General features: G+C 46.7%; 1 protein-coding gene across 19 annotated transcripts in view; it reads right to left on the reverse strand.

Moving 5' to 3' along the window:
* Positions 1-20,558, reverse strand: part of MACF1 (microtubule actin crosslinking factor 1) — a 564,002-nt gene that overhangs the window by 11,053 nt on the left and 532,391 nt on the right. For 11 of the 19 annotated variants that reach the window (XM_063954114.1, XM_063954106.1, XM_063954124.1 and 8 more), the window contains 4 exons: positions 15,489-15,545; positions 14,435-14,646; positions 12,920-13,030; positions 11,325-11,439 (listed from right to left, as the gene is read on the reverse strand). In XM_063954114.1, the coding sequence (XP_063810184.1) occupies positions 11,325-11,439; positions 12,920-13,030; positions 14,435-14,646; positions 15,489-15,545 (495 nt within the window). The remainder of the gene's footprint in view (positions 1-11,324; positions 11,440-12,919; positions 13,031-14,434; positions 14,647-15,488; positions 15,546-20,558) is intronic. The other 8 variants (XM_063954121.1, XM_063954117.1, XM_063954116.1 and 5 more) reach the window with 3 other exon arrangements.

The following is a 20,558-nucleotide window of genomic DNA, read 5'->3' on the forward strand; positions in this document are numbered from 1 at the left end:
GGCCACATGGTCTTCCATTAACACATTCATTAGACATTATGCCTTGGATAACTTTGCCTCTCATGACGTTGAATTCGGGCGAAGGATTCTCCTGTCCAACCAGGAGCGTCCCCACCACTAAATTGCTTTGGGAAATCCCATTGTTATCCTGTGGACCCTGCTGGAGAAATATACGTTATGGTAAGAACTTACCATTGATAACGGTATTTCTCCTAAGTCCACAGGATTCACAGGGATCCCACCCTGACGCACCTGATTTGAGGATCCTTTTACTCACTAACCTCTTCCTTCTTGTACGGAAGGGTGTGCATGTGTGTTCTTATCGCCTGATTAGGGCTATCTATGATGCTCCTGTCTTGAGCTTTGGAATACAACGGATTTGCCTGAGCCAGGAGGCGTTGCATGCTGGAAGGCCGGAAAAGCTTTGACCGTTTGGTGCAAATCCGCTGTCGCTTCATCATATCCCATTGTTATCCTGTGGACTTAGGAGAAATACCGTTAGATACGGTAAGTTCTTACCATAACATATATTTTTCTTGTGCTGTCCTATTAAATAATGGGTGGGGATATGTAAGAGGGAAGAGTATGAACTTTATATTTCAAAATACCAACATCTTGACATATACCCAAGAGTCCAGTTTCCCCCATAGGATGATAAAGAAATCTATAAGGGAGCGGAGAGGACGCATTTTTAATAGATGTGTAAATGGAAAGTGTGGCCACTTCTAATCTGGTTCTCGGAGCAGATGCAAGCTGGGGGAGCTCCTCAATCCCACCCAGGGGAGCCCAGCTTTTTCCATCAGGCTGGCCTTGGGACAGTCCGCAACCAGTGCTTGGTCCTCAGGACGATGGAGCCTGTCCGCCTCACCTCAGATGTTGTGGTTGGTTGCACCCTCGCTGCCATGCCGGGTTTTCCCAAGCATCACATGCCTGGGGCCCTCATTTACTGCTGCTGATGGGGCCCAGCGGAAACAGAGGATCTTCAGGATGGGGACCGTGCCGGGACCAGCGCCAGTCTGTGCACTGCCGGTCTCTCCGATGAAGCGGAGCAATCAGGGAAGCACTGAAACCTGGCTGCAGCTGCCATTTTGTGTCCACGTGGGGACTGCTCGTGTCAGCTGAAGGTAGTCCATGTAGTTCACCATCCAGCTGCCTGCTGCTTCCCCAGGGACCCTCTGCCTCTTCGCAACCACGCTGCAGTTCTGCTGCTAAGAGCGGAGACCACCAGTGCAGTTGAGCTGCCGACTAGCCATCTTGGGCAGGGAGGTGACCACCTTGATAAAGATTATATTTAAGTTGAAACGCGTTGGTGTGGCATCTGAGAACTCAAGGAAAAAAATAAGATTTTACTTACCGATAAATCTATTTCTCGTAGTCCGTAGTGGATGCTGGGACTCCGTAAGGACCATGGGGAACAGCGGCTCCGAAGGAGACAGGGCACAAGAATAAAAGCTTTAGGATCAGGTGGTGTGCACTGGCTCCTCCCCCCATGACCCTCCTCCAAGCCTCAGTTAGGATACTGTGCCCGGACGAGCGTACATAATAAGGAAGGATATTGAATCCCGGGTAAGACTCATACCAGCCACACCAATCACACCGTACAACTTGTGATCTGAACCCAGTTAACAGTATGATAACAACGAAGGAGCCTCTGAAAAGATGGCTCACAACAACAATAACCCAATTTAGTTAACAATAACTATGTACAAGTATTGCAGACAATCCGCACTTGGGATGGGCGCCCAGCATCCACTACGGACTACGAGAAATAGATTTATCGGTAAGTAAAATCTTATTTTCTCTGACGTCCTAGTGGATGCTGGGACTCCGTAAGGACCATGGGGATTATACCAAAGCTCCCAAACGGGCGGGAGAGTGCGGATGACTCTGCAGCACCGAATGAGAGAACTCCAGGTCCTCCTCAGCCAGGGTATCAAATTTGTAGAATGTAGCAAACGTGTTTGCCCCTGACCAAGTAGCTGCTCGGCAAAGTTGTAAAGCCGAGACCCCTCGGGCAGCCGCCCAAGATGAGCCCACTTTCCTTGTGGAATGGGCTTTCACAGATTTTGGCTGTGGCAGGCCTGCCACAGAATGTGCAAGCTGAATTGTACTACAAATCCAACGAGCAATAGTCTGCTTAGAAGCAGGAGCACCCAGTAGACTTTGGTAGAGCAGACTTCAGGAACCGGCGAGGGGGAAACGCCTCGAATTCCAGTTTGTACCCCTGCGATACCACCTGTAGAATCCAGGGGTCCACTTGCGAGTGAGCCCACTGCGCGTTGAAATTCTTGAGACGGGCCCCCACCATGTTGTAAATGTCATGCTGAAGACTTGGCAGAAGCAGGGGAGGGCTTCTGCTCCTGGGAAGCGGCTGCATGGTGCAGTCTTTTTTTCCCTTCCTCTGCCCCGGGGCAGGAAGGAATGGCCTTTAGCTCGCTTGTACTTATGGGAACGAAAGGACTGAGTTTGAAAAGACGGTGTCTTTTTCTGCTGATGTGAAGTGACCTGGGGTAAAAAGGTGGATTTTCCAGCCGTTGCCGTGGCCACCAGGTCCGATAGACCAGCCCCAAATAACTCCTCCCCTTTATACGGCAATACTTCCATATGTCGTTTGGAATCCGCATCGCCTGACCACTGTCGCGTCCATAACGCTCTTCTGGCAGAAATGGACATAGCACTTACTCTTGATGCCAGGGTGCAAATATCCCTCTGTGCATCACGCATATATAGTAATGCATCCTTCAAATGCTCTATAGTTAACAGTATATTGTCCCTATCCAGGGTATCAATATTTTCAGTCAGGGAATCCGACCACGCGACGCCAGCACTGCACATCCAGGCTGAAGCGATTGCTGGTCGCAGTATAACACCAGTATGTGTGTATATACTTTTAAGAATATTTTCCAGCCTTCTATCTGCTGGTTCTTTGAGGGTGGCCGTATCAGGAGACGGTAACGCTACTTGTTTAGATAAACGTGTGAGCGCCTTATCTACCCTAGGGGGTGTTTCCCAACGTGTCCTAACCTCTAACGGGAAAGGATATAGTGCCAATAATTTTTTAGAAATTAGCAGTTTTTTGTCGGGGGAAACCCACGCTTTATCACACACCTCATTTAACTCATCTGACTCAGGGAAAACTATTGGTAGTTTTTTTTACACCCCACATAATACCCTTCTTTGTGGTACTTGTAGTGTCAGAAATGTTCAATGCTTCCTTCATTGCCGTGATCATGTAACGTGTGGCCCTACTGGACATTACGTTTGTCTCCTCACCGTCGACACTAGACTCAGTATCTGTGTCTGGATCTGTGTCGGCCCACTGAGGTAACGGGCGTTTTAGGGCCCCTGACGGTGTCTGAGACGCCTGGACAGGCACTAATTGATTTGCCGGCTGTCTCATGTCATCAACCGTTCTTTGCAAAGTGCTGACATTATCACTTAATTCTTTAAATACGATCATCCAGTCAGGTGTCGACTCCCTAGGGGGTGACATCACTAACCCAGGCAATTGCTCCGCCTCCACATCATTTTCCTCCTCATACATGTCGACACACACGTACCGACACACAGCACACACACCGGGAATGCTCTGATAGAGGACAGGACCCCAAGAGCCCTTTGGAGAGACAGAGGGAGAGTCTGCCAGCACACACCAAGCGCTATATATATATATATATATATACAGGGATAACCTTATATAAGTGTTATTCCCTTATATAGTTTTTAGCTGCCAATAGTGCCCCCCCTTCTCTTTTTTACCCTGATTCAGTAGCAAGTCTGCAGGGGAGAGTCAGGGAGCCGTCCTTCCAGCGGAGCTGTGAGGGAAAATGGCGCTTGTGTGCTGAGGAGATAGGCTCCGCCCCTTCACGACGTCCTTATCTCCCGCTTTTTCTGTAAAAAATGGCAGGGGATAAAATACATCCATATAGCCCCAGAGCTATATGTGATGTATTCTTTAGCCAATCTAAGGTATATCATGTTATATTGCGTCTCAGGGCGCTCCCCCCCAGCGCCCTGCACCCTCAGTGACCGAAGTGTGAAGTGTGCGGAGAGCAATGGCGCACAGCTGCGGTGCTGTGCGCTACCTTAGTCTGAAGACAGGATCGTCTTCTGCCGCCGATTTCACCGGACCTCTTCGCTCTTCTGGCTCTGTAAGGGGGCCGGCGGCGCGGCTCCGGGACCCATCCAGGCTGAACCTGTAATCGTCCCTCTGGAGCTAATGTCCAGTAGCCTAAGAAACCCGATCCACTCTGCACGCAGGTGAGTCCGTTTCTTCTCCCCTTAGTCCCACGATGCAGTGAGCCTGTTGCCAGCAGGACTCACTGAAAATAAAAAACCTAAAATATACTTTTATTCTAAGCAGCTCAGGAGAGCCATCTAGCCTGCACCCTTCTCGTTCGGGCACAAAAATCTAACTGAGGCTTGGAGGAGGGTCATGGGGGGAGGGAGCCAGTGCACACCACCTGATCCTAAAGCTTTTATTCTTGTGCCCTGTCTCCTGCGGAGCCGCTGTTCCCCATGGTCCTTACGGAGTCCCAGCATCCACTAGGACGTCAGAGAAATAAGAATTTACTCACCGGTAATTCTATTTCTCGTAGTCCGTAGTGGATGCTGGGTACTCCGTAAGGACCATGGGGAATAGACGGGCTCCGCAGGAGACTGGGCACTCTAAAAGAAAGATTAGGTCCTATCTGGTGTGCACTGGCTCCTCCTTCTATGCCCCTCCTCCAGACCTCAGTTAGGGAAACTGTGCCCGGAAGAGCTGACACTACAAGGAAAGGATTTGGAATCCAGGGCAAGACTCATACCAGCCACACCAATCACACCGTACAACTCGTGATAACTATACCCAGTTAACAGTATGAATAACAACTGAGCCTCACTGAACAGATGGCTCATAACAATAACCCTTTAGTTAAGCAATAACTATATACAAGTATTGCAGACAATCCGCACTTGGGACGGGCTCCCAGCATCCACTACGGACTACGAGAAATAGAATTACCGGTGAGTAAATTCTTATTTTCTCTGACGTCCTAGTGGATGCTGGGTACTCCGTAAGGACCATGGGGATTTATACCAAAGCTCCCAAACGGGCGGGAGAGTGCGGATGACTCTGCAGCAACGAATGAGCAAACTCAAGGTCCTCCTCAGCCAGGGTATCAAACTTGTAGAATTTTGCAAACGTGTTTGATCCCGACCAGGTAGCAGCTCGGCAAAGTTGTAAAGCCGAGACCCCTCGGGCAGCCGCCCAAGAAAAGCCCACCTTCCTTGTGGAATGGGCTTTGACTGATTTAGGATGCGGCAGTCCAGCCGCAGAATGTGCAAGTTGAATCGTGCAACAGATCCAGCGAGCAATAGTCTGCTTAGAAGCAGGAGCACCCAGCTTGTTGGGTGCATGCAGGATAAACAACAAGTCAGTTTTTCTGACTCTAGCCGTCCTGGAAACATAGATTCTCAGGGCCCGGACTACGTCCAGCAACTTGGAAGCCTCCAAGTCCCGAGTAGCCGAAGGCACCACAATAGGTTGGTTCAAATGAAACGCTGATACCACCTTAGGGAGAAATTGGCGACGAGTCCTCAATTCTGCCCTGTCCATATGGAAGATCAGATAGGGGCTTTTACATGACAAAGCCGCCAATTCTGACACATGCCTAGCCGAAGCCAAGGCCAAAAGCATGACCACTTTCCACGTGAGATATTTCAACTCCACGGTCTGAAGCGGCTCAAACCAATGTGATTTTAGGAAATCCAACACAACGTTGAGATCCCAAGGTGCCACTGGGAGCACAAAAGGGGGCTGAATATGCAGCACACCCTTAACAAACGTCTGAACTTCAGGCAGTGAAGCCAGTTCTTTCTGAAAGAAAATAGACAAGGCCGAAATCTGGACTTTAATGGATCCCAATTTTAGGCCCATAGTCACTCCTGACTGTAGGAAGTGCAGAAATCGACCCAGCTGAAATTCTTCTGTTGGGGCCTTCATAGCCTCACACCAAGCAACATATTTTCGCCATATGCGGTGATAATGTTTTGCTGTCACATCCTTCCTAGCTTTTATCAGCGTAGGAATGACTTCAACCGGAATGCCCTTTTCCATCAGGATCCGGGGTTCAACCGCCATGCCGTCAAACGCAGCCGCGGTAAGTCTTGGAACAGACAGGGCCCCTGCTGTAGCAGGTCCTGTCTGAGAGGCAGAGGTCCTCTGAGATCATTTCTTGCAGTTCCGGGTACCAAGTCCTTCTTGGCCAATCCGGAACGACGAGAATAGTTCTTACTCCTCTCTTTCTTATTATCCTCAGTACCTTTGGTATGAGAGGAAGAGGAGGGAACACATAAACCGACTGGTACACTCATGGTGTCACTAGAGCGTCCACAGCTATCGCCTGAGGGTCCCTTGACCTGGCGCAATATCTTTTTAGCTTTTTGTTGAGGCGGGACGCCATCATGTCCACCTGTGGCCTTTCCCAACGATTTACAATCAGCTGGAAGACTTCTGGATGAAGTCCCCACTCTCCCGGGTGGAGGTCGTGCCTGCTGAGGAAGTCTGCTTCCCAGTTGTCCACTCCCGGAATAAACACTGCTGACAGTGCTATCACGTGATTTTCCGCCCATCGGAGAATCCTTGTGGCTTCTGCCATCGCCATCCTGCTTCTTGTGCCGCCCTGTCGGTTTACATGGGCGACCGCCGTGATGTTGTCTGACTGAATCAGCACCGGCTGGTTTTGAAGCAGGGGGTCTTGCCTGACTTAGGGCATTGTAAATGGCCCTTAGTTCCAGAATATTTATGTGTAGGGAAGCTTCCTGACTCGACCATTGTCCTTGGAAGTTTCTTCCCTGAGTGACTGCCCCCCAACCTCGGAGGCTTGCATCCGTGGTCACCAGGACCCAGTCCTGTATGCCGAATCTGCGGCCCTCGAGTAGATGAGCACTCTGCAGCCACCACAGCAGAGACACCCTGGCCCTCGGGGCAAGGGTGATCAGCCGATGCATCTGAAGATGCGATCCGGACCACTTGTCTAACAGATCCCACTGAAAGATCCGTGCATGGAATCTGCCGAATGGAATTGCCTCGTAAGAAGCTACCATCTTTCCCAGGACTCGCGTGCAGTGATGCACCGACACCTGTTTTGGTTTTAGGAGGTCTCTGACCAGAGATGACAACTCCTTGGCCTTCTCCTCCGGGAGAAACACCTTCTTCTGTTCTGTGTCCAGAATCATACCCAGGAACAGCAGACGCGTCGTAGGAACCAGCTGCGACTTCGGGATATTCAGAATCCAGCCGTGCTGTTGTAGCACTTCCTGAGATAGTGCTACTCCGACCAACAACTGCTCCCTGGACCTCGCCTTTATAAGGAGATCGTCCAAGTACGGGATAATTATAACTCCCTTCTTTCGAAGGAGTATCATCATTTCGGCCATTACTTTGGTAAATACCCTCGGTGCCGTGGACAGACCAAACGGCAACGTCTGGAATTGGTAATGGCAGTCCTGTACCACAAAACGGAGGTACACCTGGTGAGGTGGGTAAATGGGGACATGTAGGTAAGCATCCTTGATGTCCAGTGATACCATGTAATCCCCCTCTTCCAGGCTTGCAATAACCGCCCTGAGCGATTCCATTTTGAACTTGAACTTCCTTATATAAGTGTTCAAGGATTTCAAATTTAGAATGGGTCTCACCGAACCGTCTGGTTTCGGTACCACAAACATTGTGGAATAGTTACCCCGTCCCTGTTGAAGGAGGGGAACTTTTATTATCACCTGCTGGAGGTACAGCTTGTGAATTGCCGCCAGTACTACCTCCCTGTCCTGGGGAGTAGCTGGCAAGGCTGATTTGAGGTAATGGCGAGGGGGAGACGTCTCGAATTCCAGCTTGTATCCCTGAGATACCACTTGTAGAACCCAGAGATCCACCCGTGAGCGAACCCACTGGTCGCTGAAATTCCGGAGACGGGCCCCCACCGCACCTGGCTCCACCAGTGGAGCCCCAGCGTCATGCGGTGGACTTAGTGGAAGCAGGGGAGGATTTTTGTTCTTGGGAACTGGCTGTATGGTGCAGCTTTTTCCCTCTACCCCTGCCTCTGGGCAGAAAGGACGCGCCTTTAACCCGCTTGCCTTTCTGGGGCCGAAAGGACTGTACCTGATAATACGGTGCTTTCTTAGGGAACCTGAGGTAAAAATGTAGACTTCCCAGCTGTTGCTGTGGAAACGAGGTCCGAGAGACCATCCCCAAACAATTCCTCACCCTTGTAAGGCAAAACCTCCACGTGCCTTTTAGAATCCGCATCACCTGTCCACTGCCGAGTCCATAATACTCTCCTGGCAGAAATGGACATTGCATTAATTCTAGATGCCAGCCGGCAAATATCCCTCTGTGCATCTCTCATATATAAGATGACGTCTTTAATATGCTCTATGGTTAGCAAAATCGTATCCCTGTCGAGGGTATCAATATTTTCCGACAGGGTATCGGACCAAGCTGCTGCAGCACTACACATCCAAGCTGAAGCAATTGCAGGTCTCAGTATAGTACCTGAGTGTGTATATACAGACTTCAGGATAGCCTCCTGCTTTCTATCCGCAGGCTCCTTTAAGGCGGCCGTATCCTGAGACGGCAGTGCCACCTTTTTTGACAAGCGTGTGAGCGCCTTATCCACCCTCGGGGATGTCTCCCAACGTAACCTGTCCTCTGGCGGGAAAGGGTACGCCATCAGTAACTTTTTAGAAATCACTAGTTTCTTATCGGGGGAAGCCCACGCTTCTTCACACACTTCATTCAACTCATCTGATGGGGGAAAAACCACTGGTTGCTTTTTCTCCCCAAACATAATACCCTTTTTAGTGGTACCTGGGTTAATGTCAGAAATGTGCAACACATTTTTCATTGCCGTAATCATGCAACGGATGGCCCTAGTGGAATGTACATTAGTCTCGTCCTCGTCGACACTGGAGTCAGACTCTGTGTCGACATCTGTGTCTGCCATCTGAGGTAGCGGGCGTTTTTGAGCCCCTGATGGCCTTTGAGACGCCTGGGCAGGCACTGGCTGAGAAGCCGGCTGTCCCACAGCTGTTATGTCATCGAACCTTTTATGCAAAGAGTTGACACTGTCGTGTAAAACCTTCCACATATCCATCCACTCTGGTGTCGACCCCGCAGGGGGTGACATCACATTTATCGGCACCTGCTCCGCCTCCACATAAGCCTCCTCATCAAACATGTCGACACAGCCGTACAGACACACTGCACACACAAAGGGAATGCTGTGACTGAGGACAGGACCCCACAAAGTCCTTTGGGGAGACAGAGAGAGAGTATGCCAGCACACACCACAGCGCTATATAATCAGGGATTTACACTAACACAAAGTGATTTTTCCCTATAGCTGCTTTACATACACAGTTTGCGCCTAAATTTAGTGCCCCCCCTCTCTTTTTTACCCTTTGAGCCTGGAAACTGCAGGGGAGAGCCTGGGGAGCTGTCTTCCAGCGGAGCTGTGAAGAGGAAATGGCGCCAGTATGCTGAGGGAGATAGCCCCGCCCCCTTATCGTCGGACTTCTCCCGCTCTTATAGTAATATTATGGCAGGGGATTTTTGCACATATATAGTTTTTTAGACTATATTATGTGCTGTTTGCCAATGTAAGGTACTCTAATTGCAGCCCAGGGCGCGCCCCCGCCCCCCCCCCCAGCGCCCTGCACCCATCAGTGACCGGAGTATGTGGTGTGCATAGGGAGCAATGGCGCACAGCTGCAGTGCTGTGCGCTACCTTAATGAAGACCGGAGTCTTCAGCCGCCGATTTCCAGGATGTTCTTCTTGCTTCTGGCTCTGCAATGGGGACGGCGGCGTGGCTCCGGGACCGGACGACTGAGGCTGGGCCTGTGTTCGATCCCTCTGGAGCTAATGGTGTCCAGTAGCCTAGAAGCCCAAGCTAGCTGCAAGCAGGTAGGTTCGCTTCTCTCCCCTAAGTCCCTCGTAGCAATGAGTCTGTTGCCAGCAGATCTCACTGAAAATAAAAAACCTAACAAATACTTTCTTTACTAGAAGCTTAGGAGAGCCCCTAGTGTGCAACCAGCTCGAGCCGGGCACAGATTCTAACTGAGGTCTGGAGGAGGGGCATAGAGGGAGGAGCCAGTGCACACCAGATAGGTCCTAATCTTTCTTTTAGAGTGCCCAGTCTCCTGCGGAGCCCGTCTATTCCCCATGGTCCTTACGGAGTACCCAGCATCCACTAGGACGTCAGAGAAATTTGTACCAGTTATCCACAACCTAATTGTGAGATACCCTGGGACTTTTTTCTTTCTCCCATGTGGTTTGCTATTTACACCTGCTTAATTGATATGGATGTGTGTTAGACAAAGGAAATTGTTATTATTTTTTTTAAATTCTTCTTACGTTTTTATAGAATACATTTTTATTTATAACCTTTACCAACCCCCTCATTTGCGCTTAATACCAAGCACCAGAAAGATTACGTAGAGGACAAACGAGGTGACAAAGAAACCTTTACACAAACAGAATGCTCATATACAAGTAAGTGAGCACTCATTTATGTGGAATAATCTGTGACTGGATGGGTGACTCATGGTTTATAGAATCACCAAAAAAATATACCTTGACAGGTGTTTATTGCTTGTATGAATGTGAGCAGCATTCATCATATGAACACAAGGGTGACCCTATATGAATTAGAGATCCACAACCCATTTGTTGGAGGAACTTTTTTTTACCTTCTAGTGGATTGGACCTTATTGGAAAAGGATACTGACATATAAACTGTCACCTACCTTCTTTGTTTTTCTCTTTCATGAGCACAACAAGGAACAATATCAACACAGTCAATGCTTTCAAGATTGTTGGACTCTGTTTTTGATGAAAATATCTGTAGACTGAACTGTATGAGCCCAACTAAGGGTTTTGTCCAAATTATTACCATATGTTGTAATCTTTAGGTGTGTGTGGTGATGCATCTTGGGTGTTACCCATTGTAGCAGCTCTCGAGTGCGCAGAGGTTTACCCTTACTACTATTGGAGCATATGTGCCTGGTTTACTACAACTCATTATTAGTCTGTGTTTGCACCTGTCCTATAATAGGTGCAAAAGGAAATGCCTGCTAACAGATGTCTATTGACTCAAGTGCTGGCATATGCGTATGTTGGCTTTCTGAGAATGCGTGGAAGATACACCACATAAACAGGCATTTGCTCAGCTCTACATTAGCCCTTGGTTTTTAGCTGTCGCATGTGGTGCTCCAAATCATAATTGCCCATAAAAGGGCTGTCATGCAGCACCCACCACTGTACGTGTATGCATATACTCACCGGGTCGGCCTGATTTGGCACCAGATGGTGTGGCTGAAGACACATCTCCTGTGAGGGATGACCGGCTTGTGTGGATAGCGGCCTTCTTCATTTTGCTGCTTTGTGCTGGTGTTACCTTAAAAATGCCCGTCAATAATGATTTACACCAAGCTTAACCAACATAATATTAAATAGGAATGTGACCCATTTTTTTCTACATTTTTATTTATTTTACTCTGCTGCCGTTTGGGGGAATTAAAGCATCTTTATTTCTGACTTTAAACAAATGTGCAGGGGAATATAGCTGACATTCTCTACAACAGACATTAAGGCCCATATTTATTAAACTTTGGAGAGTGATAAAGTACCAACCAATCAGCTCCTGTAATTTTTCAAACACAGACTGTAACAAGGCAGTTAGGAGCTGATTGGCTGGTACTTTATCACCGCGCAATTTATCATTCTCCAAGGCTTGATAAATCTGGGCCTAAAAGACAAGATTACCTGCATAGGCTGAACACAGTTAAGGAATCGCTAAATCTAAAATGAAAGCTGGACACACAAGCAGTGATAATAGCAACATGATCATTGTTTGTATTGTGCTCAGCCAAAGCTCCAGATCTCTTTCAGTATCATTCTTTTTGCCCTATTTGTTCCGTCTGGTCACCAGGCATGTTTGAATATGGATGCCCTCGTCCTCTGAATACATTTTCTAACATTGCCCGGAAATCCTACTGGTTTTGATTGGGTCATTATAGAAAGCAACCCTACTGGGCCACATGCCCAATAACAAATGCACAATTGCAGTGCATGTGACCAGCCTTAATGCTCTAGAAAAGCTGCTACATTTAAACATTGTATTTCACCCAGAAGGCAGCAGAAAAATAAATAAAATAAAATGGGTGTAGGTCTTTTAAATTAATACGCTTGTAACAAAAAATGGGTAACTCTCATCTTGAGGTCTAATTAATAAAGGCTTTGCGCTTATTATCTGACCTCCTAATGAACTCCCCAAAAGCATTAATTATAGGTAAATCTTAATTCTATAGTGGTGTGTTCATAATCCAAAATGATATCAAACAGAAAATGTACGTATTTGATTTTGCAGTTTAGCAGATGGAGAATTGTGCTCTATCAATATTTACAACATAAAAGCCAAAAGTTCTGTTAGATGAATATACTGCATACAGGTTACAGTACACGGGCCCAAAGAGCATGCATGGAGTCTGAGGATTTAGAGAATACGCTTTGTATTTTGATAAACACCAAACTGTGAGAATTAAGATTCAAGAAGTGTAGAAACAGTGTAATTAAACCTCATGCATCCATGTCCAGAAGAAACCATGATCATTTTAGTAAAGATAAACATGTATTTTAGTTTTCTAACCAGTATCAGCATGCCTTCAAACCTCACATATTAAAAGAGAAGCAATCATAAAAAGGGAAAAATCAAGCTATTTGCAGCATGATACACAGGGAGAGCTTTTTATCCAATTACAGGGCAATCATTAGGTTAGATTTTGGGAAAGCTGATGATGAAGCAAAGTGTTAGCAGGAAAATGGCTAATGGAAGGGAAAGGAGTTGAGTCTCCATGTCTGGAGGGACCATACTCTACCTCAAACGATGGGATCTCGATGTCTGAGAATTCAAGACCCCTAGAGGGCGTGCCAGCCTTGCTGTTTACAAGCCAGGGCTTCTCGTAACAGCGATAGGGCTGCTGTGGAGTCTGCGAGAGGGGCAAGGGCACACAGGGAAGGTTTGGGGAAATGAGTGAAGATGAAGAAGGGAGATGGTTGGCACAAGGAAATAAAATACAGAAAAAACAATGTCCAAACAAAGAAAGCAATCTGAATAACAGTGGACTGGAGCAGAGACCCATCTCACATACATGGAAAGGGAGCTAGGATATTTGGCCATACGTGGAATTAGGTTACATAAAAGGCCTACTACTGCAGTCTCAGAAGGAGATGCTGATTTAGGAACATACATTTATTCTAGGAATCTCACAATGCTTGTGTCCTGTATTCGATAAGAAGCCTGTACCATATGTGACTTTCACCCTCCAGACCCATCTACCGTGTAATCATGTACACAAGGCATATTACTTCAGTTATCTAGTCTACTACCAATCAGTCTCTGCATTTACTTCTTTCCTCAATGCAGTTATTGCTGGAGGCTCATATATCTCTCTTATGTTTCATTCATGATTTCAGCAACTGATATTTTAAAAGACATGTTTAAGGGTGATGTAGTTGGCATTCTGACGGTCAAGACGCCTGCGGTCTGAAGACTGGTGCTGGAATCCGGACACCGCTCAGAATCCCAACATCTGACAAAACTGACAATCAAACGTAAGTATGGGGGGAAGGGTTAGGATGCGGGAAGGTTATGGTTAGGCACTACTGGGAGGGTTAGGGTCAGGCTGCAGGAGGGGAGAGTTAGGGTTAGTCTGAGGGACGGGAAGGTTAGGCTGTGGTTACGGTGGGATGGGGGAGGGTAAGGAGAAGGGTTAACAGACTTACTAAAATGTGTGATGATTCTGACCATCGGTATTCTGACTGCTGGCATCCTGACTGTCGGGATCCCGTACCCAACTTGTTTAAAGCGCAGTACTGTATTTACATTATATATCTGTAACTTATGTACATCTGTCCTCACTTCTCTAGTATCCTTCAATAATTCTTTCAAATTTCTGAATGACGCAGTGATGGTTCACACATCATCTTTAGAAGTCCTTCTCTCATTTTCTAGAGTTAATTCCTCTGCAACCACCGAGATACCAGCAACTTCATACAAATTAATTCAACTCCAGGATACCCCAATATTACACCTGAACCTGTGCTCATCTCTTAGCCTGTACTAGGTATTTATATTTTTCACTCCCATACTCCAAGCGCATCTAAGGGATATTACTTCTGAGACATAGTATAAAGTATTTGCCAGTCCTTTATAAGGCAAAGCACATATAGTTAGTGCCACGGTACGAGATGAATTATATACACATATGAAATTCCAGCACTGTGCAAAGTATCAGCTGCAGAAGGAAGTAAGTATGCTGCTCTTCACATCTCATCTTACACCCCGTCACACACATGCTATTTTCCATACCCAATGCACACACAGGTCTTACCTTGGAACCGCTGGCAGGAGTGGCGGGTGAGGATGGGACGGATGTACAGCTATGGTTACTCTGGCTGGCACTAGAACTGGACCTTGTGGGAGAGGCAGTCCTGGAAGACGGTTTTGACCTTCGCCCTCGTGACCTGAAAGGGGTCATTCCCTGGGAAACCCCCTCTGGCAGTATAAATTTCTCTCGCAGCTCTAGATTTGTCCTTCCCCTTGCTGTTTAAAATATAAATGTGCACAGTCAATATTTCCTGTATCGCTGTTTCCTACACATGACACACAAGGTTTATTGTAAGCAGCACACAAAGTAAGTTTAGCTCAGCAGAACACCAAGTTAATAGATTGTAGCCAGCAAACAAGTTAATGAGAATTGTAACAGAAGTCACAAACATATTTATGTGAGAAAAACAAAAGCGTTGCAGCGGTTCAACAAAAACCCAAATAATCATCAGCAAATGTAGATATATTAGGGATTAAAATCTAGGGATAAGGTGGCTTTCCCATGCTTCTGTCACTTATCTCCTGAATGGCAACATCCATGCCCACAAATATAGTAACTACAACATATGGGCAGGTGAAGCTTAAGAATAGGTTGCTGTAGATCAAGAATGTGAATAAGTACAGAAAAAACCCGTACATCTGATGATGTCTACCCCCTAACGTGCAGACCAAACAGTCTATGTGGTGGCAACCCCTAAGTGCTGTTATAGATTTGCCTGCACTTACAGCAAAGTATACACTACCTGTGTGTATGGTACTATATAGCAGTGCGCTCACAAATTACAGGTGAAAAAGGTGAAATTGCATTCTCATACAAATGGATATGTTATTACTGGGAAACGTATTTTAGTATGGGAAAATAAAATAAAAACCATTTACTTTTGATTAGGTAAAGTATGTTTCTCTCAAGACACAAATATATGTGTACGATATATACAAAGTGCAGGGCAGTGTTACAGGAAAGGATTCTAGGCAAGATGTCACAGTGCCATCTGTTCATATTGGAAAGGTTTTGCTGGTTATAAGGATAAGCACTTCTACAAAGCAAGAGCCATTACCGAAACCTATGGAAGAGACGGAATCGATTCTCTTTAATTTACTCCCTGGATGGTGAACTAAGGAGAATAAAAGAGGTGCATAGGGAAGAAAGGGATAAAATGTAAGGCATGCAAAACGTACAGCTAAGTCCAGCCAATGACAATACTTATTGTACACCAAGATATGCATGTGAATTGGGTGAATTACATGGAACACAAGCCCCACCAAGCTGTATCATGCAGGATTCATGTTATGAAGGTAATAGCCGAAAACCACCAGACCCCTGCATCAACCAATGACAGCATGCACTACCACATGTAAGGAAGTAAGATACAGACACAATGAACACAACATTTACTCAACCCAGCACTGGGCTAATGTCCATACAGAAGACTGGAGCGTCTGTATTTCACCATTGGGAGTCAGGACATGTGCTTACCTATTTACAGGGAGGTGCATCTATAGGTCGTAAAGGACCAAAAGCGCTGCTACATGCTGCTGTTGTCTTTGGTTTGTTGCCTTGTGAAGCAATGTGCTATACTGTTTATTACTTATGCCTACCTTTCATCTCCAGCAACGCTCCCCTTTGAAAAAGCTGCTATCTGACTGCAGCGAAACGAGTCAGGTGTACAGGGACCCACGCCAGGATTCTAATTGGGGACCGAACCATCCCCTACGGCAGGGGTGGGGAACCTCCGGCCCGCGGGCCGCATAAGGCCAGCGAAGCCGTTTGCTCTGGCCCACCCGCTTCTCTGTGAGACACGCCGCCCTCAGTCAGGCGGCAGCGTGTCTCAGCTGTCTGAACAGGGACTCAGGAGGAGAGCGCGGCTGTCGGGTGGGAGCGGCGGCGTGTAGAACTTGAAACCAGCCGCCGGCTCGTGAGCCAATCAGAGCTCGCGGACCGGCAGCCAATCAGGAGCCGCGGCTGCCGGTCCGCAAGCTCTGATTGGCTCTCGAACCGGTGGCTGGTTTCAAGTCCTACACGCCGCCGCCCAACATAGTCGCGCTCTCCTCCGTGTCCCGCCGAAAGAAGCAGCGGTAAGCAGCACAGGTGGGGGGGGGGCGCATCTGTATACCTGGCACTGTGAGGGGCTTTTGTATACCTGGCACTGTGGGGGGCATCTGTATACCTGGCACTGTGGGGGGCATCTGTATACCTGGCACTGTGAGGGGCATTTGTATACCTGGCACTGTGAGGGGCATTTGTATACCTGGCACTGTGGGGGGCATTTGTATACCTGGCACTGTGGGGGGCATCTGTATACCTGGCACTGTGGGGGGCATCTGTATACCTGGCACTGTGGGGGGCATCTGTATACCTGGCACTGTGGGGGGCATCTGTATACCTGGCACTGTGGGGACATCTGTATACCTGGCACTGTGGGGACATCTTTATACCTGGCACTGTGGGGGCATCTGTATACCTGGCACTGTGGGGGCATTTGTATACCTGGCACTTTGGGGGGCATTTGTATACCTGGCACTATGGGGGCATCTGTATACCTGGCACTGTGAGGGGCATTTGTATACCTGGCACTGTGAGGGGCATTTGTATACCTGGCACTGTGGGGGCATTTGTATACCTGGCACTGTGGGGGCATCTGTATACCTGGCACTGTGAGGGGCCTTTGTATACCTGGCACTGTGGGGGCATTTGTATACCTGGCACTGTGGGGGCAATTGTGGATCTGGCACTGCACTATTGGGGGCATATGTGTATCACGTCCCATTTTAACTGGCCACACCCATTTTTTGAAACGGACTTCCTGTATTGAAAGCTTTCTCAATATTCCTGGCGGTTTGGGTAACCCTTGTTTTATTTATTGTACTAACTGTACTTTTTAACCTATTGGTGCACGCATTAGGGTATATTTACCCCTATATTTTAGTGTATTAATTCATATTATTAAATTATGAATCACCAAATACATCAATATTATTGTTACATATTAATTTTAGCGCAGCCTCCATTTTGTTTTATATTTGTTTATCTTTATGGGAGTGACTTCCTGTATTTACCTAAGGCCGCTGCTCGACATAGCATCTCATACCTTAGCGCCTGAGTACCTTTGGTTAACCATTCTTTTTACACAACGCTCCCCTGTCAGCCTACTGATTTGTCATATACAATTTACTTGCATCTCCATTCAGTTTATGATTTCATCTGCTACTGGCCGTGATTACATTTTTGTCTTTTGTTGGTGACTATTTAAAATACCAGAATAAGGGAGTCCTACCATAGTGATCCATCTCTTGTAGCTGCAAAGCATGCATTGCCAGCTTCTGTGATTTTATCATGTGGTCTCTGCAGTTTTAATCTTATATCAGACAGACCAACTCTTCCACCCCCAACGTCTTCTCAGACACCACCTCATGCTGAATTACAGTACATCAGAAGAGAATAGGCCAGGTTCCCGCTGCTGTAGCTAAGGTGGCCTTTTCAAGTCTCTAGTACAATGTTAACCACTAAATTGACAATTTTTTCTCTCCAAAAAATAGTCAGAAAATGTAATTTCTTTTTAATGATTGCATTAGGGTGAGAATAAACAAAAAAAAAAAAAATATTTGTAAGGTAGCATTTTTTTTGGAACATCACCATCGGGACAATGGCAACCTTGATTTCCTCAGCGGCTGAGCAGTCACCGGGTACACACTAGGGGCTAAGGAGGGGAGAGTAATTAAGATTTGCCAGGCAGCTGCTCCTCTCTACAGCCACAGGTCCTGGTGTGCTGACTGATCAGTGATTGACAGCAAGGCAGACACTGGGGGAGGGTACAGGGATGCAAAGGGACCGGGAGGTCCCTCTGTAATTAACTACTGCTAGAAGAATATCTTCCAGCAGCCGGCCACTCTGTGTTTCTGACTGGTCGCATTGTTGTGACCAGGTCAGATAACACACAGCCTGGTGTGTTTGCAAATGATCCATCCACGCCAGGCAAGTGGTTAACACATCCACCAAAGGTTGGTCAGTCATGTCACAAGGGCCAGTCACTGAACATGCTAAGCAAACTCCTCTTTGGTTGCGGAGCATGATTGTGACTTCTACAACTCATGGTGAACCTGTAGTCAGATCTCTTGAATAAACTTCAGCTGTTGGGCTTTAATTTCCTTGTAAAGCTCGTTACACATATGTTCATTAGCTCTTCCAAGCGGCCCATGATATTTATCCTTATTCCATTGCCCAATACCGCCACAGGATACCAAATAGGTTCTTAACACATTGTAAAATTCTCCATCTGATCCCTTTGTCCTAATGTCAGCTCACCTTGGAAGTGTGTCTCTATTAGTCATCTGTTCAGTGTGTCAAGTACAGTATGCAAAATCAATGCATGTTACTTCAACTGGAAGAGGCTGTTTAGCACTTTGTGCCCACTATTGTACAGAAATTGGTTAATTCCTTTCACATTAAGCAGAAGCACTGGCGTATTAATAATGGTTACAAAGTGTGCGATGCACATGGGCCCCTGGGTACAAGCGACCCGCACACCCTGCTCCCATTTAATTATACTTACTCCTCTATTAGCCTGATTCTGGCTACAGAGCTGCAGAAATCACTGGGCAAATGGACATTTTCCGGTGATTTGCATATGTGTTACAGACATGTCCCTGGGAACGCGGCTGCAACGGTGGAGAAGAGGGGACCTGATCGGAGCATGCACATGGGCCCCCCCTTCTCTATTAAAGCGCCTCTGAGTAGACGATTGTACAATTCTGTCATCTAAATGTGTTTTGGTTTCCCACTGTTACCATTTATTTTCCAGCTACCCACTTGGTATATTGACCCAGATTTATCAAGCCTCGGAAAGTGATAAATTGCATGGTGATAAAATACCAACCAATCATTTCCTAACTTCCATGTTACAGGCTGTTTTTGAAAAATGACCGTTAGGAGCCGATTGGTTGGTAGTTTATCACTGTGCAATTATCATTCTCCAAGGCTTGATAAATTTGGGCCTTGTACATTTTGGAGGTGTCTTTAGGGTGTGACCCATACTTCAAATGTACAATTTCTCATTGGCTGGGCCTTACCATTAAAACCGCCTCACTTTTCAGTTATAAAGTAAGATACAGGAGCCAGAGATTTAAATCTAGGAATTAGCAGGATCTTTTAACAAACCAGGCAAAAAGCTTCTATATTGAAATCAATAGAGAAATGAATCCCAAATGTTAGACGTCAGTAGCTCTTTTTTTTGTTGTAATGTTTACTGCCCATTGTCTCCTAAGATTTGTTGTGCCCTGGCCTTGGTGGAAAAAGTTTACCAAGTAGTCATGCATTATTTGCATACATGAAATAAATAAATAAATAAATAAATAAATAGGAGATATTGCTCATCAAGTTTGATTTGGAATGTTTTCCCAAGTGCTTTTGGTGATTTTCGTCTTGTACAGACACAAGATCACTCCAAGGAAAGTCTGGATTTTTTTTTCCTTGGAAAACTTGAAAGGCTAAAAATATTGTTGCAATTAGTCTCACCGAGGGTTTTTGAATTGCACTTTTTTTTTTTTTTTAAATAACATCTAGTTTTGGGATGCAGTTAAAATGCTATCTGTCACGATCCCAGTGTTCAGGATACAGGCGCCGAAGTCCCGACAGCTGACATCCCGGTGCACCATGGCTATTCCCACTCGTGGGTGCCCACGACACTCATAAAGTGGGACTCTTAGCGCTCGCCCTGCTGCTGCCATTCTGGTGGGCAGGATATTGACAGCCGGCATCCCGCCTGCCGGGATAACGTATGTAACCCCTATTTCTTATTATTTCAGTTTTTGCACTATTAGCTTTTGCTTGCAGGATCATTAGTTAAAGAAAACCATTAAGTTCCATCAAGATCCAATTCCTACACTCATCCTGCCTCCCAGTGGTGACAAAAAGGCACTTCAACCAGCTGCACTGTCATTAAGAACTTTCCATGTAACGGGATACGGTCTTTAAGTCGACACTCATTAGGTTGACACTCATTAGGTCGACATTGCCATTAGGTCGACATGAGTTTTTCACAATGTTTTTAAAATTTTTGGTGTTTTCATACTTAACGATCCACGTGGACTACGATTGGAACGGTAACCTGTGCCGAGCGCAGCGGTAGCAG

This window comes from Pseudophryne corroboree, chromosome 2 (genome assembly GCF_028390025.1).
Source record: "Pseudophryne corroboree isolate aPseCor3 chromosome 2, aPseCor3.hap2, whole genome shotgun sequence".
Classification (NCBI taxonomy): domain Eukaryota; kingdom Metazoa; phylum Chordata; class Amphibia; order Anura; family Myobatrachidae; genus Pseudophryne; species Pseudophryne corroboree.